This window comes from Ursus maritimus (assembly GCF_017311325.1).
Source record: "Ursus maritimus isolate PB19 chromosome X unlocalized genomic scaffold, ASM1731132v1 scaffold_X1, whole genome shotgun sequence".
In the NCBI taxonomy this organism is placed as follows: Eukaryota; Metazoa; Chordata; class Mammalia; order Carnivora; family Ursidae; genus Ursus; species Ursus maritimus.
Genome location: NW_024423319.1, coordinates 124429049 through 124452460, shown reverse-complemented (window position 1 = coordinate 124452460; position 23412 = coordinate 124429049). Strand labels below are relative to the sequence as shown.

General features: G+C 48.1%; 1 protein-coding gene across 1 annotated transcript; it reads right to left on the bottom strand.

Annotated features, from left to right (window-relative positions):
• Window positions 1-716: 716 nt before the first annotated feature.
• Window positions 717-22989, bottom strand: CRLF2 (cytokine receptor like factor 2). Its single transcript, XM_008694299.2, has 8 exons — window positions 22422-22989; window positions 13238-13340; window positions 11544-11707; window positions 9977-10110; window positions 7454-7616; window positions 6420-6525; window positions 3863-3947; window positions 717-1688 (listed from the first exon to the last, which is right to left on the bottom strand). Exons 1-8 carry the CDS (start codon window positions 22555-22557, stop codon window positions 1413-1415), a joined length of 1167 nt encoding a protein of 388 aa, XP_008692521.1. The 5' UTR covers window positions 22558-22989; the 3' UTR covers window positions 717-1412.
• Window positions 22990-23412: the final 423 nt, after the last annotated feature.

Sequence of the window (23412 nt, the reverse complement as noted above, 5' to 3'; positions counted from 1 at the left end):
GAGGCTTTAACCCAGGACCTTAGAATGAGGCTTTATTTGGAGACTGGGTCTTCAAAGAGGTAAGTAAGGTGAAATGAGGTCAGTAGGGTGGGCTGTGATCCCATAGGACTTGGGTCCTTTTAAGAACAGAGCACAAGGACACAGACACACAGAGAGAGACAAGCACATGAGGACACAGGGAGAAGACAGGGTGTACACCCAAGGAAAGATGCGTTAAGAGGAACTGGCCTCGGCCCCACCTGGATCTCTGACAATCACCTTCTCTGCCCCACCTGGATCTCGGGCTTTGAGTCCCCAGACCGAGAGATGAATACCTATTGTTTAAGTCTCTCCCGTGTGGGGTATTTCTTATGGCCGCCCTAATGCAGGAGGGGAAGGCCTGACTGGCTGGCACCTGGCTCCAAACTGCAAACCCACCTCCGTGGAGGGCTTTCTGGGAAGGGGAGAAGTGTTTTGAAGTTCTATTTCCCCAACACACACACACACACACACACACACACACACACACACACACACGGGCTCCAAATTTATTCATTGCAGCCGGCTGCAGAGACAGGGAAGGTACACCAGTGCCAGCCCGGAGAACCATGATCTCGAGAATCTAGGAACATCCCGTACTTGAAGCCCAAGGGGATAAAGCTGGTAGTGTTCTCCTCTGTCTACACGAACACCAACAACCCACTTATGTCTTAGTAAAAGTCTTACACCCATTCTTCTTTTTGTCTCTTTATTCCCATCCACAAAATAAAACGTGACATGCACTCAAGGGAAAAATGCTTTGGGTGACCGCGCACGACATTCTAACATTCGCTGTCTCTGGGGTAAATGCCACCAGTGTGGACGCCAAGAAGCACGGAGTCTCGTGAAGACAGCGCCCCCGGTGGTTGAAAAGTGGGTGTTTTTCTGTCGCAGAGCAAGAGCTGGGTGGCTGGTTGGCATCTGTAAAGGAAAGGATTCCTTTCCCACCCGGGAGCAGCGAGCTCTGTTTGCTGGGTAGTGTGCCTCCTAACGAAAGAGCAGAGAAACCGCTCGCGAATGCAAATGATGTCAGGGCAGGATGCGGGTGACATGCACGGAGGAAGATGGTTTCAGGGCACCCCGGTCATCGTTCCTTATGATTTATGGGAAAACAGCAGCAACGAGGAGATGGGAGCTGAAAGCAAGAAACACTCCAATACACTGTATCCCATCTACAGTGAATCTGCCTTCAAGCCCTTGAATACCAACGTCCGTGGCACGACAGCTAACCGAGGGTGTGCATTGGTTCGGCATGTGGGGTCTTCAGTGACCCCCCCCCAGACACCGGCATCCTTGGTGTTCTCTTTACCATGGTGTTGGATCCCCGAGATGCTCCCCCCTCCATCCCATAACGTCCACATAGACCCCAATGTTGGCTTTGAGTTTGCGCCCCCTCATAACGTTATGTATGAGTTGTCACTCATCACAAACGTAAAACCCCCAAGAGAGACCATCTCGCCGCCGTGCATGGGCCGGAAAGGGAGCTGACTGGGGTCCCCGGAGGCCTCTTCCTCCTCTGTCTGTGGGCACAAAGGGCTGGTCGTCACGATGGCCGTCTCGGCTTCGTTCTTGACCAGGTGGACAACTAGGGCGTCTTCCGGGATGCACTCCTGCTCCGCAGCCTCCAGCTTATTCACGTGGGCCACGTTCTGCGTGTCTTTGATCCACTCCTGTGGGGATGAGACATTGCATCGTAAACCCAAGGAAATGCCTCGTGGCGGGTGCCCCCTGGCCAAGCATCCCTGGGACCCAGGCGGCCTCCCTCTGGCGGGCACGCCAATCCCAGGGGAAGAGAAAACGCTTGTGGTCGTGTCTGGCATCTTTGCACGAACCCCATGGTGCTTTTTAGACCTGCCTTTTATTATCGGCCTCGAAGCCTTTTTGCAAAACCTCCATGGCCATCTGCACGTGTTAGCGCAAGGAATACGCCTTCTGCGGTGGAGCTTCTCAAGCTCGGTTGTGTTTGCAAGTCGCCTGGAGTCTTGTGGGCAGGTTTATTACTCAGTGGGTCCAAGTGGGCTCCGGAAGCTGCAATTCTAACAAGCCCCCTCCCCACCCCGGGATGTTCGCGATGCCGGCGGGAGATGCACCTGGGACAGGGGACTCCACGGGACTCTGTGCCAACAGGGGGAGTGTCCTTGCTCCTGCTCGGGGTCTGCTCTCTCCTGCCCAGCCTCCCCGTCTCCTTCTTCATTTTTTCTGTCCTGAAAACTCTGTTCTTATTCTCTCCCCTCTCCTAGAAAAGGATCAGGACCCTCCCCGCCACACACAGCACCATAAGGCACTTTGGCCAAAGATTATTTTGAGCGGAAGGCGATTAAAAAAGAAGAACCGTGGGAGGAGCTCTCTGCCTCCCCCCTTTCTGCACAAAACCCTGGGCATAAGTTTCCCTTCACTAAAGATTTCCGTTTGTGAAGGTGTCCTTACAACTGCAGAGACAGCCCTGGCCGCCCCAGAGGGCTTCGGTCTGCGTAACAAACCTCACTCCACAAGCTTTACGGATCATTGTAGCCACCTTCCCACATCGCACCTGCCACCCGGAGGCCCAACCCTCCCTTTTCCTCTGCCCTGTCACTTCTCCAGGCTTTGTCACGCTTTGTTAAAATGGCACAAGTGCCCCTGGGTCTAACCACCTCTTTGGGATTTTCACTTTTTTTTGCAAACCCTCCTCCACCCTCGTGTGCGTATGAAATACGCTTTTTCTTCTGTTAATCTGTCTTTTTCATCGTTTCGATTTGCAGGCCCTGAACATGGAAACTAAGAGAGTAGGGGAAAAATTTTTCCCCTGTTTTTTTTTTTTTTTTTTTCTTTTCTCCCCTACGTCTAAGTAGTTTTGAAATTAAACTTGCTCCTGTGGAAGGTGGAATGGTACACACCCTTCCCAAAATAAAGATATGTCCATCCTAACCCCCAGAACCTACAAATGTATACTTATTTGGAAATAGGAACTTTGCAGATGTGACTAATGAAGGATCCGAGATGAGCTCACCCTGGATCAGGGTGGCCCTAAATCTAATGACAGGGGTCCTTGTAAGAGACAGAAGAGGAGACACACAGACACAGAGGAGAAGCCACGTGAGGACGGAGGCAGAGATGGGAGGGACGTGGCCACCAGCCCAGGGATGCCTGGAGCCCCAGAAGCTGGAAGAGGAGGAAGGACTATCCCCTGGAGCCTCTGGAGGGAGTACGGCTCTGCCCCGCCTGGATCTCAGGGGTCCTGCCCCGCCTGGATCTCAGAGACCCTGCCCGTCTGGATCTCAGCAGCCCTGCCCCGCCTGGATCTGAGACTGGTCTCTAGAGGTGGGAGGTGATTAATTTCTGTTGTTTCAAGGCTCTGATTAGTGGCAGCACCAGGAAACTTCTGATGCATTGTCCCGTAAAATCCACGCCACCATCTGCTGAGCTCCTGGGAGTGGGGGCTAGTCCCCTCTCCCTAATTCCCAGCAACTCACAGTCAGCCCTCCGAAAGCATTTATCAAGTGAATGAAATAAGGAGTATCAGCCGTTTAAAAGCGGAAGTTTCGGGTCTGTTTTCAGCTGTGCAGGGGGAACACATTAAGAACACAACTTCCTGGTGAGATGAAAAGGCGATTGGGCTGGAAAATCCCATGAGGGCACAGCTCTCTGGGGCCGACTTAAAGAGAAGCCGCGCTTTGCAACCATCTCTGCACCTTGTCTCTCCCCCCAGGAGAAAACAAAGAAAGCTGTGGTTCTCGGTTCAGAAGAGGCTCACGGGCACGTAAGGAGGAAGCCGGAATAAATGTCGGTTTGAAACACGGTGCGCGGGGAGATATTAGAGTGACAAAGAAATACTGTTGAACGTACACGGGAGGACGGCATTTACCTGGAAGTTACCCTGGTGGGATTCAAAGAGCCCAGGGAAGGTGAATTTGGGATCGGGCACGGTGGGCATGAGGAGCTTCTTAACTCTGAAATGGACATGGAGAGTCTGGTCAGGTGGGCTGGCAACGCCGAGCAGGGCTGTGGACTTTCAAGGGGCTGAGGATGGGGACACAGTCCCCCCTCGGGGATGTAGCACCTGGACAGAACTGTGCCTTCAATGTCAAGGCATGAGCCCCCCCCCCAACTGCCCAGGCACCGTGTTCCCAGCAGCCACCTGACACCTCCCACTGAGAAAGTATGGGGTTACAGGGACAGAAAACCTTTATGCACAATACGGATGCGTGTCACATACGGACTGTTACTTCTCTTTCTTTAATGCAGTGGCCCCACAAAATTCCTAGGTTGAAGTCCTAACCCTCCCTGAGACTTGTGTTTGGAGAATGGGTTTTTCCAGTGGTAATAAGGAAGGTTACGTGAGTCTTCAGGGAGCGGTCTGATGATGATTAGAATACGCTGCCCCAAAATATGCCCCTTGGACCATTGATTATTTGAGGCTGATGGCTATTAAGATAGAGGACACGAAGAAGGAGCTCTCTGTTCTTCCCCACCTGCCTAAAAACAAGGCATCTGTTTCCCATTTTGCAATGGAAATTTCCATTTGTAAAGGCGCCCCCCTCCCCGCTCGATTACCAGGAAGAGGAGAACAAATTTTATCACTGAGATCTTTCCACACAGACAACCTTTCTCTACTGTTAGTTTTGTCTATACATTTCCTAGTCACCTTCTCAGAATTTACCCCCCTGGAGCTTCAGAACCCCTTTTCCTCTGCCTACCCACTTCTCCATGGTCATTACCCTTTGTTAAAGTGGTATATAAGCTCCGAGACTAACTACCTCTTTGGGTTTTCCCTTCCTGTCTGTGACTCCTCCCTGCACATAAAATTATAACATCAATAAAGAAACATGTGCCTTTTCTCCTGTTAGTCTGTCTTCAGTCACTTTAATTCATAGACCCCCGGGTACTGAACTTAAGAGGTTCTTTTTTTTTTTTTTAAGATTTTTATTTATTTATTTGACAGAGAGAGAGAGACAGCCAGCGAGAGTGAGAACACAAGCAGGGGGAGTGGGAGAAGCAGGCTACCAGCGTAGGAGCCCGACATGGGGCCCGATCCCAGAACTCCAGGATCAGGCCCTGAGCCGAAGGCAGACGTCTAACGACTGAGCCACCCAGGCGCCCCTGAACTTAAGAGGTTCTAATCTACTAAACTCCTAATCCGATAGGACTGTTGTCTTTATAAAAAGAGAGAGCGATTACAGGGATGCATGTGCTCACAGACAGAGGGGACACAGGCAGAAGACAGCGTCTACACACCAAGGACAGAGGCCTCCGGGGAAATCAACCCTGCCCACGCCTGGATCTCAGCCTCCCAGGCTCCATTACTGGGAGAGGATAAATGCCTGTGGTTTGAGCCTCCCCATCTTTGCTCCTTTGTTACGGCCGCCCTAGGACACCAATTCCAATATAGCTGACTTTCCAACCCTCATTGCTCATAGGGCTTCCCTTGAAGACAAGGGCAAGTGTTAGTGTTTTCCAAGAATCGTGCCCCTCAGTTTCCCTTGGGGGTGGTTTCAGCTCTGTAAAACACCACGCCTGTGACCGGTAGACTCTCTTATCTGATTGCCTCATCTCCTCCCTAGCAGAGCAGCGTTTGGCTGGCATCTATTCGAGCTGGTGAAAGAGAGGAGGTGAAACTGGAAAGGTCATGGGCAACGTGCGAGAATTAAGTGAGGCACCTCTATGCTGTATCGCACTCCAAGGGGACCCTTTGGAGTTGTCCAGCTCACCCTAGCGCAAACCCAGCCTCAGTGCTCCAGGATGGAGCTCCATCGTTCCTGCTGTCGCTACGGAAACCTCATGCTAAGAAGCAAAGATGGTACCCACTACCCTGGGCATCGGTACTCTCACATGTCATTGACAGCCAGACGCCTGGGCACAACGCAAGTCGGTTCACGTAAATATGGAAATCGCGGTGGTTACGTTGTTGTAAGGAAGGTTAGCAAAGAAAACTATTTAATAGAATATTTTGGAGATGCTGTCTGTGGTCTCAGACAATACTGTGTTGATATATCTGTCACGGGATTTAAAAAACAGACAAGCTTCTACGTACAACTCACTTCACCCAACGAATCAGTTTGATAAGCCTCAATAATATTTGAAAGGTGTTTTAAGCACCTGTCACTCTAACACGGTACACGGACACAGCTCAGCGGGGTCTGTGTTTGAAGCAAGCTAACCCCCTGGTAGGAGTTCACCCTCATAAATGCTACTGTCTCTATGAGAGTATTTCTCAATGAAAGCCCCAGGTATCCTTGCATTTTTGGCATTATTTCCCTCAATTTTCTTGTAAGACACTGTTGGCAAAGTGTGTATTGTGGGGGACGTGATGCTCCCCTCTATAGACCTATCAGGTGATTCTCTTTCTCTTTACTTTGTGGACATATGGAAAGCAAAGCTCTCTCTCCCGTGTGAATGACAAGACTGGCGAGAGTCATCCTTACCTCCATACTTTCCATAAAGACAGAAGAAGAAGGAACACGGTCAGCAAGGCAACCGTGCCAGAAATTAAAATGAACTTCGGGAAAAGCTTTTTCTCCTGGCACGAATCTAAAGCAAAAAAGAATGAGTCCTGTCAGTTTTCAAGATGACAGTCAATCAGTCTCCAGCTCCCCATTTGTCTTCCTTTATCAATGGTAATGTCGGAGCAAATTTTGATTTTGGTGGGAAGTAACCTGGAAAGAGAGATGGTGTCTCTGGACAGGCACACATCACTGCAGGAGGTGGGTAGGTAGACTCAACACACTGCTCTCAGGTACTTGTGTTGCCAAGGGTGTTTGAGGACACTGAGGCTTGTTTTTGGCTATCATCTGTCTGTCTGTGTGTCTATCTATCTATCTATCTATCTATCCATCTATGCAACCATCCATCCATCCATCCATCCATCCATCCATCATCTATCTATCCAACTATCTGTCCATCCATCCATATCTATCTATTCATCCATCCATTCAACCATCCATTATTCTATCTGTCCATCTATATCTATCAGTCTGTCTATCTATCCGTCCATCATATCTATCTATCTATCTATCTATCTATCTATCTATCTATCACCTAGCCATCTATCCACTCACCCACCCATCCATCATATTTATCTATGTATCTATCCATCCATCCACTCATCCATCCATTTATATTTATCTGTTTATCTATCAACTATCATTTATTTACCTATCTATCATTATCTGTGTATCTATGTCATCTATCATCTATTTGTATATCTATAATCTATGCCTGTATCACTGTAACAACATTCATAAATAGTCCTTATTATCATTGCTGCTGTTAATAAAAATGAAAATGAAAATTAGCCCAACAAGGTAGGCAGCCTGGAGAGAGAAACAATTGCTTTCAAATTGATCTCTGAAGGAGGAGGTGAGGTCATTCATTTTTAGGTGCCCCTAATCCTCTCTCCCCCAAAAGGCAGGGTGCTGGCCCATGTGCAGGCGTGGTGCTGCTGTGTGGCAAGCATTACCTCTCAGCTGTCCCCTCTGCTGGTGTGTCACCTCTGACCAGTCACTTGGGTATGTGTCAGGGCCGTAGCTGGACTCCATTGTCTTCACTCTGGCCCGAAAGAAATAACATTTCTCAGCATCCAAGCCATCTGTCGTAATATTGCAGGTTTCTCCCTCCTTGGACTGAAGAAAAAAGCAAACACAGTGATCAGTGACGTGACCTAAACTCTTTATCTTTGTACTAGGGAGTCACATAAGATTCCTACTTTTCAGCATTCACACTCTTGTTGCACTTCCTCTGTCTGCCTAGCACAAAAAAACAGCAAAAACACGCAGCAACAATCTCTACACGCCCCTCCGAGAAGAAACAATCCTTTGTAACAGATACTACCACAGATGCTTTTAAGAATTACTTAGTGAAAACTTACTCCTTAAAAAAAAAAAAAAAAAGTAATTTTTTTTTTGTATGAATACAAAAGTAATTCAAGCTTACTTTGGAAAGTTTAGAAAACATACACACATACAAACACACAACAAAAAAACATAAAAACTTTCTTTATTTGAGCTCCATGATATCATCACTGTTAACAACTTGGTATTCTTTCTTTCCTTCCAGGAGTATTCCTAGAATGCAATGGTTTACTGTACACATTGCTTTTATCACTAAATATCTTTTATATCTAAAAATATCTTTTATCACTAAAGCACTAACATGTGACTCCTAAATATTTTATCGTACAAATGTACCATCATTTATTTTATTATCTTCCTATTGTATGGCATATAGGCCTCCAATGCTCTGTGTTTATTTTAGATGATGATTCAATAGATGTCTCTGTGTATAAAACCTCATACACATTTTGAATTCTTTCCTTAGGATCAATTTCTAAAAAGGGACCGAATAGATCAGAACTAGGACAATTGATAAATTCTTAAAGTTTGTTAATGCTCAACCTCCTTGACCAATAACACCTTTTATTATTAGCATGCTCCCCTTAGGTGAACTCCGGTACCCACCTATTGCTTTAATTTGTATTACTTTGATGAGTTTCATCAAATTTCATTTCAGTGATGCATTGTACTAGACCCAGCAATAGGTCAGCTTTTTCTCTTTTCTGAAAGGTCCCCCATCCCCGCTTCGGTTACATACAAGAGGCTTACAATGCTATTCTCATTTTTATCCCTATTGCTGCATTTTATTGCGCTATTCCCAGATTTGGGGGCATGTCACATAGGTAACGCATACACTTATGGTTTGCCTCCTCCTACACAATGTACATCTTGGGATTCCCATCTGATGACAGATCTCCTTGCTATCTCCACAGATGTACCTGGTCCAGACGCTAGTGAACATAATAATAATAAGAGTAATAAGAGTGAGTAGTAGGTGGGAGCCTAGTGGTAAGAGTAGTAAGAGTACCCATAGTAAGAGGGAACGTACTCAATGCCTTTCATGTGTTATCACTTCCATCCCCAGGTTGCCCTAGTTACGTGCCATTATTATGTCCTCTATGCTTGGGACATAGTAGACACTTAATTAGTACATCTTGAATGAATGTTAAAGGAAGTCCCTCCTAACACCTGTACACATGGCAGATATCGACTGTCCTGGGCCGAGATGTTGAGTTATACGCACCCGGCTTTAGCTTCCCCTACTCTTTGGATGGTGCCGTGCGATATGGTGCTTCTGATTGACCTCATTATCCAAGTGTGCAGAGCTCGATGGACACAGGTGTACTTGCAGAATTGTGGGAACACTGAATCCTGGGATTGGCAGGGAGCTCATAGTCCAGGTAGCTTAAGCACTTTTGCCGTGCTAGACTCTACTCTTTAGGAGAGCCCCTTCAAGCCAACTTCAGACTTTCCTTGGGCACCTCCAGGAATGGGCACCTCACTGTACATGATTTGGGTGATGCCATCTGCTCTCTGCAGATTTTGCCCATTGGTTCTGCTTTTGCAAGGAAGTTAATCCCTTGTTCCTACGGTGGTCATTTGATTATTGGAAGACAACTGTGAGCCCCTGGGTCATTGATATTCACACAATTTTAACTCATTCCATAGATTGCCCATATACTCAGAACCAGAAAGGGTTCTCATGTGTTCAAAAGGCATACAAAGAGGGGTGTATGGTACAGGGTGTGATGATGGTGGATTTTATTTGTCAACTTGGCCAGATTTGGTGTCCAGTTTTTTAATCATGTGCCAGCCTAGGTGTTACTGTAAAGTTATTTTATAGAAATGATTAATGGTTTTAGTCAGCCAACTTTAGCTCAGTCTATAATGTGGGTGAGCCTTACTCCATCCATTAAAGGCCTTGACAGGACAGACTGGAGTTTCCCAGAGAAGTCTCAAGACCATAATGGAAACCTGTCTGGGTTTCCAGCCTGCTGCCCTCCTGAGACTTGCCTGTCCCTATAATCCCACAAGCAATTCCTTAAAATAAATGTCAACATCTGTCTCTGTGTCTCTCCATGTTTTTCTCAGTTACCACCTGGGGATTCTTGCTTACACTTGCCCTGAGAAGAAGATGCCATCCCGCTCACCTGCCACTCAGTGTCAAACATACTCTTGTACTGGATTTCATAGAGGAGACGCTTGTAGGGCAGATCAGAGCAGGTCACCGTGATGGCTTCCTGATGCCACTGGAAGTTCAAGTCTTTCGGGGAGCTGGGTTTCACTAAGACGGAGAGACAACAAAATGATCACCACCTCTACAAAGGTAAAGATTCCACGTGTCTAAAATTATAGTGGTCAGCTTGCGTAGACTCATATTCTTCTGCCTGCAGGAATCCTTCCATCAATACTTTATTAGATTGGGGGTGGGGGGATATTGGTCCTTATTACACCTACAGCAAGGGTTTTAACCAGAGCTCCAAGGACCTGCATGTGTGTCGTGAAAGGAACTCTTCAAGGTTGTGTGAAAAATTTCTATGTATCTGTTATGGGATGAGTACTGTCCCCCTAAAGAAAGATATATGTTGAAGTCCTAGCCCCCATATCTCAGAGTATTACTGCATCTGGGATCATTACAGGTATAATTATTAAGAAAAGATGGGTTTTACTGGAGTAGGGTGGATTCTGATCTTATATCATTGGTGTCCTCATAAAAGGAAACACAGGCACATGAACGGAGAAGGACATGTGAAGATAGAAGTATAGACGGCGCTGACGCTTCTCCAAGCTAAGGAACACCAAGAGTTGCTAGCAGCCACCAGAAGCCAAGAGAGAGGCACGGAACAGATCATCCCCCAGACCTCCAGAAGGAACCAGCCCTGCCCACACCTTGATTTCAGATGCCTGGGGTCTTCTTAACTGTGGGAGGGCAAATTTCTCTTGTTTTAAGCCACGCATTTTGTAGTAATTCATTGCAGTAGCCCCAGCAAACTAAAAGGAAGACAGAACATGGGAAATGTCACATGGGACTCCCTTCTAGAAAGTGAACACTTGTGAGTTAAATGGTGTCCACCAACAAGTATGTTCAAGTCCTCATCTCTCGTCCCGTGAATGTGGCTTTATTAGGGAATAAGGTCTTTGTAGATATAATCAAGATAGGATGAGATCATTGTGGATTAGGGTGGCCCTAAATCCAAGAACAAGTGTCCTTAGACAGAAGAGGAGAGACACAGACACAGGGGAGAAGCCACGTGAAAATGGATGCAGAGACAGGAGGGACACGGCCACGAGACCAGGGATGCCTGGAACCCCAGAAGCTGGAAGAGGCAGGAAGGACTCTCCCTGGAGCCTCTGGAGGGAGCAGCCCTGCCCTGCCTGGATCTCAGGGGTCCCGCCCTGCCTGGATCTCAGACTCTGGTCTCCAGAGCTGGGAGATGATTAATTTATGTTGTTTCAAACCATCTGGTTTGTGCTCATTTTATTTGAACGGTATTTTTTTAACCCTGGATAGACAGCCAACCTTGAACACTCCTAAGAAAAACCAATGGGGTGGTTTGGAGTGTAAGAGGGTGCTTTTCTCTCTCTCTCTGTTGGAGGGCAGAGTGCCATGCCACATCTTTGCCCAGTGTGTTCAAGATGGATTTTCTAGAAGACCAGTCTCTTCTAAGTTGGAGTAGAAAAGGAGCACTTGGCAATGAGTTCATTTTTGGTACTTACAGTACGCGCTGATCCACTGGCACTTGGTGAGAAGGAGATGTGTTCCATTTGTGATGGAAAAGCACAGAATTTCATCCTTTTTTGCCTCCAGGAAGCATCCAGCAGTGTGACTTTGCTGAAGAATATAGTTGGAGCATTGGCTACTGGTCTCATCACTGCTTAATCTGTGGTTCAAAAAGAGAACCACTCAGCCATAGTCTTTGAAAAGAACATCTTCACACATCTACTAGCCACTCCTTTGCTCCACATGTCTGCCATGGACTCAGACTGGGGACCCCTTTCACTCGCTTCAAGCACCCTTTCTTACAAGTACAGCAAGAACTGTCCAAACAGAAAAGTATCCCCTCTCTCTAAAGGTTAAGCTCCTTGAATGTCCCCTGTAATGGGTTGAATGGTGGCTTTCCAAAAGGCATGTTCATGTATTAATCCCTGGAGTGTGTGAATGGGACCTTATTTGGAAATACAGTCTGGACAGATACGATTAAAAGAAAGATACCGAGATAACAGCATCTTGCGTTACAGTGGGTCCTAAATCCAATGACACTGTCCGTATAAGACACACAATGCAAGACACAGACACAGAGAAGAAGCCACGTGAAGATGGAGGCAGAGATGGGAGGGATGTGGCCACCAGTCCAGGGACGCCGGGAGCCCAGAAGCTGGAAGAAGGAGGAAGGACCCTCCCCTGGAGCCTCTGGAGGGAGCACAGCTCTGCCCCGCCTGGATCTCAGTGGTCCTGCCCCGCCTGGATCTCAACAGCCCTGCCCCGCCTGGATCTCAGACTTCTGGTGTCCAGAGCTGGGGGAGGATGTATTTCTGTTGTTCCAAGCTGCTCAGTATTTGTTGCAGGAACCCCAGAAAACGAATACAAGTACAGTTTGACTTGCAGAATAACCAGGCCCCGGATTTGAGGAGGCACTTTGATAAGGATATACCAAGATTGGAGATCTCCCTGAAGCTTCCTACAATATTAAGAAAAAACATGGTGCCCATTTAAGACCCATTTAGGCTCCGTCCTTAAGTCCTCAAATCCAAGCGGTGACTTGATGCTGAAGTGACTTACCTGTGTGACCGCCTAGAAAATGCAGCACTTTTTTTTAGGCTTATTTTCCCAGCCAGTTCACCTGGAAATGTCCCCCTTGGGTACACTTTCCCATTTGTCTCATATGTTATCAAACTGCAAAGACTCAATCACACATCACACATCTCCCATTCACAGAATTGAGACTAAATTAATGGGGAATCCTTTCCTCCCACATTTATACTCATGTCTTCGAGTGTGTAAGACCAAAAAAAAAGGCCATCATAGGGAGACCCATTTTTGGAAGGTGGCTGCTGGTAAGGTGGCGTGAAAAGTCTCAGAAGGTTAACCTTTGCCATGGCTGCATAACATGTTTCGAGGGAACAGGGCTCTGGTTCGAGGTATCGGTTGAGACGTTGCAAATGGTTCTGGATGAAAAAATACCTTCTGGATGTCCTGGTAAGAATCTAGGTGGTTTTGAGTGTGACTCAGTCATCACTTGGTTAGGAGGTTTGGGGATCTGTGGTTGCGGTTGTGGTGAGGGCCCAGGACTAACAGAATACACACAGTCACACTTGCATGTTCTGATTCTTCACAGCTTCACTGTCTGGCCCTCCCAACTGCCAGTGTCTCAGAGCCCAGCGCATGGTGTTCCCGTCTTCGGGGCACTTACTTGTAGAGGAAAGTCAAGTTTGTCCCAGGGTATTTGCTTGCATTCCACGTAACCTGCACAACTTCAAAATTAAAGTTGATGATCTGAGGGTGCAATGCTGCCTCTGGGTAAAAAGAGAGAAATAGAGGACCTTTTGAGGCAATGCTGAAAACGGTTGGAAATTTGTCAAAGGACATCAGCACTTCTGTCATAAGAATAATTGAATGCTTTAAAGGGACAGAGGAAATCAAGATGTTCAGAAAACAAGCCAGGCGTTGATTATGTCAGTAAGACCTGGAGGATATATAACGTTTGCTCAGGACAGAAGCATAAGTCAGCAGCAAGATTACAGCTGCTTTTCTTCTTATGTTTGCAAGAGATAATGACCATTAATTGGTATGACGAGCAGCTATTGAGTATCGGCTGTGTGTCTGATGACATCAACTTTTGTGGACACATGGGGGGAGCATTAGATACTGTCCCCCATCCACCAAGCTCACTGTCTCACTCAGAACACCACATATGACAAGTTGAAAAAAGCTCACAGACAAATGAGTCCTCTGGTCTTTGCTTTTCAAGTGACCGGGGCTTGGGTACTTTTGATTTTCACAGATGTCTCGGTTAGTCATTGTGAAAGTAGTTGATGAGTGTATTGTAGGATTGAGCAACTATGCTGTGATGCTGTGGGTAACAAGAGGCAAGTTTCCAACTGTCAAGAAGGGAGTAACAATTTTGGGAATATGGAAGGCTAGAATGAACCCAGTGGTGTTGGGTTAGAAGTGGAGGTATCAGGATAGGTAGATAGATGATTGATAGATGATAGATAGATAGATGATAGATAGATAGATAGATAGATAGATAGATAGATAGATAGATGAGAGAGAGAGAGAGAGAGAGAGAGAGAGAGAGAGAGAGATAATAGACATAGATGGATTAGGTAGGTAGATAGATAGATGATGGATAGATAGATGATGGATTGATGGATGGATGGATGGATGGATGGATGGATGGATGGATCACTGGACATATTTCTAGCACTCAGCAGGCTGTGGGTGAAAGGAAGGTGAACAGATACATGTCCACAAATGCTGAGAAGGAGAGTCTGGAAGTCCCCAGGTCAGGAACTCACACTCCACATTCAGTGCTGGGTTCAGCCCCCCAACCCATTAAACAGGAGGTAAATACAGGTCCTGGCCTTAGCTCTGTTTGCTCAGCTCTCCTGTGGGGTCTCTGGGCTGGATGGTTTGGCCTGCTGAACATTCATGGGGTTACATCCCACTTCATGGTCTGGAATTAACCACGCTCTCTCATCATGGCCTCTCAGCAATCCAAATCCAATCTTGTATTGCCCTTACATATTTCTCAAGACCTCCAACCAATATTTTCATGCAATTGGCCAATGACTATCAACACTGTGAAAATGAACAAAGGCCACCCAAATGAACACAAGCAGAAGACATTTATCCAAAGCTTGCTGTACCCGGGAGTTGAGGACCATCGCTTGCATTTGGCTGAGACTCAAAGGCAGACAGAGGAGTGAGAGAGCACCATAGTGGGATGGGGGAATGAGGGGGTGGGAGGAGGCTCAGATTTGTCCTGATGGGGGCTGTTGGCACAGGGGGAGCTGTGGGTGGTTCACTGGCAGCAGGGTGTCCGGCGGGATTGGTTAGATGAAAAAACCATAATTGGTTTTTCGTGGTTGGTTCAGAGTTGAAAGGTGGGATGAAAATTAGGGAAGTTGTCAGGTATTAACTGGAGGGGCAGGTTTCCTGGTCAGGTTGCCACACGTTGTGAATCAGAGTTCTGTTTTCCTAGATTTTTTGGCCATTGTCCATGTGCATATTTTGTCTCTCAGTTTCCTGCATTTTGGCAATCTGACTGCCATTCGTTGAGACCCCAACGAGTCCTCTCTGTGCTGTTCTCAGCTATGTTTAGTCTCTTCTTTTTCCAATCTGGTTGATGCCCCCATGTCACCCATCATGCCCAGCCCTGTGCTCAACACATAGAAAAACATTCAGGAAAGGTGTGCTCAATTGGCAGCAAATAGAGAAGTGGAACTCTTTGTGAATAATCCCATTATGGGACTCTGGTGGGGCGCCTGGGTGGCTCAGTCGGTTGAGCATCGAGCTCTTGGTTTCAGCTCAGGTTGTGACCTTGGGGTTATGAGATCGAGTCCCACGTCAGCCTCTGTGCTCAACGTGGAGTCTGCTTCTTCCTATCCGTCTGCTCCTCTCCTCTCTCTCTCTCTCTTTCTCAAATAAATAAATATAATCTTAAAAAAAAAAAACATAATGGGACTGAGGCTCTATCCCAACTTCTGAAAATAAAAGGTAGATGGAAGGGGCGCCTGGGTGGCACAGCGGTTAAGCACCTGCCTTCGGCTCAGGGCGTGATCCCGGCGTTATGGGATCGAGCCCCACATCAGGCTCCTCTGCTATGAGCCTGCTTCTTCCTCTCCCGCTCCCCCTGCTTGTGTTCCCTCTCTTGCTGGCTATCTCTGTCAAATAAATAAATAAAATCTTTAAGAAAAAAAAAAGGTAGATTGAAGGATATAAATGTTCTTTGAGCTTTTAAGGAAGACTTTCTAATGCCCAAGGTGTACGGAATACTTCTGTTCTGTGCTGACCATTGTTCCTGACGGAACTGATCACAAATAGATGATCTCAACCTCGACCCACTGGTTCCAGAAATAGAGAAAAGAGATGTCGGGAAGGACGTCCTCGCTTCTGGGAATCCCTGACCTTCAGAAGAGGAACTCTTTGGTGAGTACCTTCCAGGCTCTGAAAGGGAGGGAAGGGTACAGCTCAGTCCTCAGCAAACATTATGTTAGATCTTTGGACCTCTGTCTGTGGAAAATGTCTAATGGATAAAGCCAGACACCCCAGGGCACCAGCAGGAAAGGAGAAATGTTCTTGTGCTTCACTTCCTCCCCCACATGCTGAGTCAGCTGCAGGGACAAGAGGCACCTTGGTCAGACTTGAAAAGGGGAGAGAAAAGGAAGTCACCATGTTTCTGTTGCGTCTTTGCTAACTGCTCAGAATGGATTCGGACATTCCTCTCGAGTCTAGGTGAGGGACCTGGGGGTTCTCGGTTTTGGGGTTCTCGCCACTGAGGTGTGGGCAAGACTTCTCTGAGACGAAGGAAAGCATGGAAGGTGTCCCGCTGATCCTACAAAATGTTTTCATGTAGCACAGTATTTCTCTTGAAGTGAATTCTTCAGTCGGGCGTGAAAGGAGGGCCAAGATTAGCAAGCCATTCGTAAAGACTTGGGTGCGGTTTGCAAAATAGAAAGGGAACTTTTGCTTACGCATTTGGTCCTCACCCCTGCCCTGCCCTGTACCTTGTAAGGGCAAATCGAAATTTAAAAATAAAACATCTGGGGATCTGGGTGGCTCAGTTGGTTGTGCGTCTGTCTTCCGCTGAGGTCATGATCTCAAGGTCCTAGGATGGAGCCCATAGTTGGGCTCCCAACTCATCAGGGAGCCTGCTTCTCCCTCTGCCCCTCTTCCCCCACTCGTGCTCTCACTCTCTCACTCCCTCTCTCTCTCAAATAAATCAGTAAAAAATATTTTAAAAAATAAAAGACTTACTTCTTTCTGTTAAAAATAAAAAGGGTGCCTGCCTGGCTCAGTCTATGGTATGGGACTCTTGACCTTGGGGTGGTGAGTCTGACCGCACACTGGGTCTTGAGATTACTTTAAAAAATTAATAAAATACCTTTTAAAAAAATAAAATAAGGGTTGCCTGTGTGGAGCAGTCGGTTAAGCGTCTGACTCTTGATTTTGGCTAGGGCGTGATCTCAGGGTCATGAGATCGAGCCCCATGTCAACTCCACATTGAGCACAGAGTCTGCTTGAGATTCTCTCTGCCTCCCCCTCTGCCCCTCCAGGTCATGCTTTCTCTCTCTAAAATAAATAAATCATTAAGAAAATAAATAAAATCATAAATAAAATAAAATAAAATAAAATAAAATAAAATAAAATAAAATAAAAAAGGAAGAGATGTTTCCCCTCCCTTTCTTGGAGAATTTACTTGAGGAAACTTCTAAGATCTTCCTCCATCTCTTTGACATGCATCCCAATCCTTTTAAAAGTTAATAATCTATTTCCCCAGATTTAGGACCCAGGAATATCTTTCTCAGACCCCGAAGCCAACTCTCTGAAATGCAAATACCAAGGAATGTGATGTTCCAGGTCCCAACCTCTGTGTGAGGGTAAGTCTGGCTCCAAGTTATAAAACAATGTCTTGTCGTAAAGATAGGAGTTGATTTTTCCATTGGATAAAACCAATCAGCTGACACTGACCGTCACTCCAATTACCCGGTGAAATTGGGGAGAACTCCGTGCGACAAACGGCGCTGAGGGGTCTCCCACTGGAGGACTGGTTATTGTGAATCCCCAGAATATGCCTGTGGTGGGTGGTGTCCACGAGCTCTAAAAATAAGGTTTCTGTGTTTGCAGATCTCTTGTCTTTGCAGATCTCTTTGGTGCATTATGCGCGATGAGTATTGCATTCTGGTTAAATGCTGATTTAATAATACAGTGGTTTTTCTCGCTCTTCCACCTTCGGATGAGACTTCTGGGTTAGCAAACGATTTTGTTTCTTGTTAAATTTCCCCAACAGGGTCAGGTGCACCCGCATCTCTCCAGGAACAGGCCTAGCTCCCAGGCTGCGGGTCTATCTGTTATTAGTAATCTTGGTGGCACTGTTTCTCCTAAGCAAAGCCATCTCATTCTTGGGATCTCAGGGGCCCCATCTTTGCATGTCAACTCTTTAACCAAAAGGAACGCAGGGACACGAGAACTGCTCTTCCCCACAGTTGTTGCTCAGAAAGCACGTGCTGATTTTACGAGATAAGATGAATTTATTTGGTCATGTCGAGAGGCAAAGACATAAAACTGCAAATTGTACCAGAGAACCCATAACGCAGGCAGCCCTAGTAATAGAAGTGGTCTGTATGGAGAGAGAAGGAGGCAGAGAAAGATCCTCGGGACACTGATTACCAGACTTCATCAATAGTTCACTTGTATTCAAAATCCCCACTTTTGCGAAAAGCCCCACAGGCACTACATGGTGGGACCAGGGGATGGGGAGGGTATGGGAGTCAGCGTTTCATGGGGACAGAGTTTCAGTTGGGGAAGATGAGAAGGTTCTAGAAACGGGTGGTAGGGATGGTTGCCCAACCCTGTGAATGTACTTAATGTCACACTGACCTACACACTTAAGAAAGATTAAGATGGAACATTCTATAGTTTATCATGATTTTTTTAAAAACAATAAGCAACTTAATTTTACAAAAAATTGTATCTACCATCACTTTTTAAAAAGAATAAGCAACTTAATTTTGAGAAAAAACAAATTGTATCTGGCCACGTAATTTTACCATATTTCTTAAAGTCATTGCTCATGGTGTAGACTTGGAACCCTCAGATCACGACCTGAGCCATCAGCGAGAGTGGGATGCTCAACGGGGTGAGCCACCCTGGCGCCCCTGCTCCAGATTCTAAAAAGCTGTGTCTTTGGACAGACACGCCGTGGTCCATCCACAGGACGGCGTGTCATTCAGCCACGAGAAGAAATAAAGAACCCACTTGTCCTAGAACGTGGCTCAAGTATGAGAACACGCGGCCGAGTGGCGGACGCCGCAGACAAACGGCCACGTACTGGGATGACACCATGGATAGGAAACGTGCAGAAGAGGGAAATTCACAGACACAGAAAGCAGGTTAGCGGTTGTCGGGGGCTGGGGACGGATCGGGAGGGGGGAGGGCAGGACTCGCGGGGATCGCGTTTGCTGTGGGGATGATGGAAATGTTCTAAAACTCGTTGCATAGCTCTCCGAATCTAGTAAAAAGCATTGAATGCCTTAAATGGATGAATTATTTCCCAATATAGCTGCTTACAAAAAAACTAATGAATAAAAGACACAAAAAACAACGACAACGAAATGTCGTGTTTCACTTTCTTGCCCTGCCCTGGCTGGTGTGGATTCTCTCCCTTGACGGAGATCTTTTCCGCCAACACTGATAAGCAGGGTCCCCCCCTCCCGCCACAAAGGTCTTGCAATGGGAACCTGTTGTCACCAGCAGCTCCCCAATGTCAAGGACCCAGCAGATGTTTCCTAAAGTTGCCTTTGATTCCGTAACCCTCCCAGACCTGCACAAAATCTGGAGCCCAGCGCATCGGCACATAGGGGGTCTTCCCCCTGCAGCTGCATGATTGAAGCACCAACAATTTCCTTCCCAGCCGCAAGACCCACATCTCCGTTAACTACACACGGAGACAGACAGAAAAGATGATTTATGACCCACACAAATTTGCTACTGGGACTTTGGCTGTCACCAGGGGACTGTGCACCCAAATAGTGTTGGGTATTTCTGGGGTTGGTACGCAAGGTCCGATCAAAGCAGCGGGTTGCGTGGGGCGGGGGGAAACCACGGAATGCCCAAGCTAGACAGCGTTGTGTAAAATCCTCGGTCACTTCCCATTTCTCTGGGGGTTGCACACCTCGAGGTCAAGAACATGGAGACAAGAATAAAGGCGACAGGGACCCGCGGCGTGAGTCAGGTGAGAGGGTCTGAATCATTCCTGTCTGTCCTAAATGCCAGGGCACTGAGCTCGAGAAGGGGCGAAGTAAGATCCCCAAAGACAGGCAGGTGCTTGACGGGATGGGAAGCCCCATGCCCGCGCCTCCCAGGGGACTTGTCTGCTCGAAGGAAGTTGGCCGAAACTACACCATCGCCGAGCCCTGCCCCATGCCGACAGGGTCCCCGGGTAGCAGAGTGACGTCCGGTGAAGCCGTGCAATAATTCTGGAAAGAGGAGCATGACTAATTGTGTCCTTGAGACTGTCTCTCTCTCTCCCTCTTTCCTTCTCTCTTTACTATGCAGCTGACATGCTGATCCACTCAAATGCAAAGACAGCGACACGGTGGGGTGTCACCCTCCTGGCCCATCCCCACCTGGACCCGTCTGGAATCCAGCTCATGCCTGTCGGTCACGTCCTTCCCGGCCACCCGACCCCGTTCGGGCTCCCCTTCTTCCTCTGGTTCTCCACTCCGGCTGGGACCCGGGTTCCCACATCTGCATTACACAGACACACCTCCCTGCTTAGAGATCTCTCCCCCCCATGACGGGGACGCTGCTGACAACTGGCTGTGCGCACATCCACGAAGACCCTATTTCCAAATAAGTTCCCGTGGGGAGGTTCCAGGGGGTCGGAGTTGAAGATCGGAGGGGTCCCGGCTGAACCCACAACAGGAGGGTGCATGACATGTAGGATATAGGGATGGCAGTCGCAAGCACCCATGCTCCTGAGATACCCCATGCTTGGTGTGCAAACGCAGGTAGACGTGTGTTCACAGCGGTCCCGCATGTGTCTGGGCCTCTTTGTGTTTGTGGAGGACTTGGACTCAGGACTCCCTCTGAGGCTCGTGCAGACTCAGCAACATGGCAGGCGGGGATGAAAGCCAGGGTCCTCCCACCTCCTTGGAGCAGAGGCAGCCTGATGCCGGGTCTGTGTCCCTCCCGTCGCGGAAGGAGGCAGGTGCACAGGGAAACCTTCTGCAGCCGCCCAGCCCCCCAGACCACGGACCTGGAGATGTGCCCCACAGGAATGCATTCAGGGGCACCAGGAAGGTCAGATAACCTTCGCCTTGCACTCCCCTCCTTGCCTCCCACTCTAACCCAGTGTCTGCTGAGTGTGGGGGGAGCATAGGCCAATTAACAGCAGACACCACCATTGAAAGAAAAAGCAAGCAAACCACAGACACGGTTCACAAACTGAACAAGGCCTGGTGTTTTCTAAGAAGTTACTAGAATGCTCTACGTTGGCTCCTTGAATTTAGACACATAGAAAAAATAAAATAAAACCGAACAAGGTACTAGAAAGGCTTCGAGTGTGTTGGGCACCTCTGTGTGTGCATGGTCCATCCACGCACCTGCTCACAGGTCAGAACCCAGAACTGGTCTACACCGTGCTTTTCTGCATATATCTCCAAGTCTGGGGTGTCAGGGAGGGAGGCAGGGATGTCAGGAAATCACCAGGGTCCCCGGGAGGTACAACACAGGTGCAATCCATCATGGGTCCACCTGGATGGCTGGCACGTGGACGCTGTGCTCTCAGCCTGTGACAAGGGGCTGATGGGTGTGGCACGGAGTTTCGGAATCAATCAGGTTACAGCCAGTGTGGCCCCCGCCTGGGGAGACCCCCACATGCACTCCCCCAGACTCCTGGGGGTGTCTGCTGGAACCCCGATGCGCCATCATGAGACTCTAGCAAATGGGGTGGGGGTCTACGGAGCCTTGCAAACCCCGTAGGCAAGAAGCCAGCTCAGAAACACAAGGGTGAACGTGCAGTGACGCGAGGGGACACTTCACTGACGGGAAGTCCCTGAGCCGCCATCCCCGGCTCCCCTCCAAGCCACCCTCACGCTGGGAAATCCAATCAGACCTCCTCGTGGGGTGCGAGACCTGCCCCACCATCCCGGCTGCAGCTGAGTCTCTCCCATGTTCCCATCTGCCTTCTCTCGCGGGGCCCGTGTTAGCAAAGTATATCCCAGGACCATGCAGCCTGGCAGTCATGTTCTGGAAAGAAAAAAACCCGGGAACAGGCTCCGAGAACACACAGCAAGGTGGGAACTTGGGATCACTTCCAGGAGGCACCACCATGGGCTTCAAGGATGACCCCACAGATGACGGCTCTGAAGCCTACTGCTGGGGCGGAAGGAGGGGACCGACGCCCTCACCTTTCCCGGAGGGGACACGAGCTCGTCATGGACAGATCCATAGTCACTTAAACAAAACACCTTTGAGCTCTTGCATGGGACAAACGAGAGTGAAACCACCCAGGATCTCAACGCAGCAGACGCTGGGCTCCTGTGTTCACTCATTTATTTTTCATGCATTTGAACCGAATGCATTCAAACTCGAACCATCACAAGCCCTGTGCGAACAGGCGAGCTCAGGTTTGCAGAGACTTGGAAATCTGAGCTAACTCTTTGTTACTGTTACAAAAGAGCAAATGAAAAATATTACAGTTGCAAAAGAGAAACAGAGAAACACAGAAACGTAAGAAGGAAGGAAGGAAGGAAGGAAGGAAGGAAGGAAGGAAGGAAGGAAAGAAGGAAGGAAGGAAGGAAAGAAGGAAGGTTGAAATAAAGAACATTTTATCCACACAAGTGGGCACATCTACTGACATCGCTTACCCGGTGTCGAGTCCTCGGAAACGATCACGTCGGCCAGCAGGAAGAGGGCTGCAGGCGCCCAGGGCAGACACGCCGTCCACATGGTTGCACAGACACACGACAGGGTGAGCAGAAGGGCCGTGCCGTCATGGCTCATGTACAGAGCTTACCCTGGTTTTAAAGAGTGGAACAGAAACAAGGAAATGACAACGGGAAACAGAGTCAATCTTTACTTAAAACGATGACTCTCGTTTAAAAAAAAAAAACCAACCATGACAAAAAAGCAAGCTCACTTTTGCCTACACACTGACGATGAGGAGCTGGGCTGGAAGGCATTCTGGTTGGTCAGGAACTTCGTGGACAAAGCGAGGTCCTGCAGCCACGGTGTGGATGGTCTGCGTGGTGGGTCATCCAGAGGTGAGGACACTGGACACCCCCTCCCATCTGACTCCAGCCAAGTGGGGGTGAGCCTGGCGTCCATAAGGTGCACATTGGGGGACTTTCAGAACTCAAATGAAGGGATGCCTGGGTGGCGCAGTTTAAGCGTCTGCCTTCAGCTCAGGGCGTGATCCCGGCGTTCTGGGATCGAGCCCCACATCAGGCTCCTCTGCTATGAGCCTGCTTCTTCCTCTCCCACTCCCCCTGCTTGTGTTCCCTCTCTCGCTGGCTGTCTCTATCTCTTCAAATAAATAAAAAATTTTAAAAATCTTTTAAAAAAAGAACTCAAATGAAGAATCATCGTTGGCGGGACATTAATGTGGAGGCTGGTTCGTGCGTGTTGATCGAGAGCACAAAGCTGGGGCTGACCACCTGTGGCCAGTCTCCGTCTGCCGCTTCTGCCTTCTAATGCACTCCCGGGAGTGGGTGCCCAGGGCTCTCGGAATAAAAAAAAAAAAACAGAGGAGCGCATGGCTGGCTCGGTCCGGGAAGCATGAGACTTGGTCTCGGGGTCATGAGTTCAAGCCCCACGTTGGGGGGCTACAGATTACTTTAAAATTTTTTTCTTACTTTT

Bases quoted from the DNA above. Each gene is read 5' to 3' on its own strand.
- CRLF2 (XM_008694299.2), bottom strand. From the start codon at position 22,557: ATGAGCCATGACGGCACGGCCCTTCTGCTCACCCTGTCGTGTGTCTGT. The intron at 11,708-13,237 runs GTAAGTGCCCCG...TTTGAACCACAG, and splicing joins AACTTGACTTTCCTCTACAA to ATTAAGCAGTGATGAGACCA. The intron at 7,617-9,976 runs GTGAGCGGGATG...TTTTTTCTTCAG, and splicing joins TGTTTGACACTGAGTGGCAG to TCCAAGGAGGGAGAAACCTG.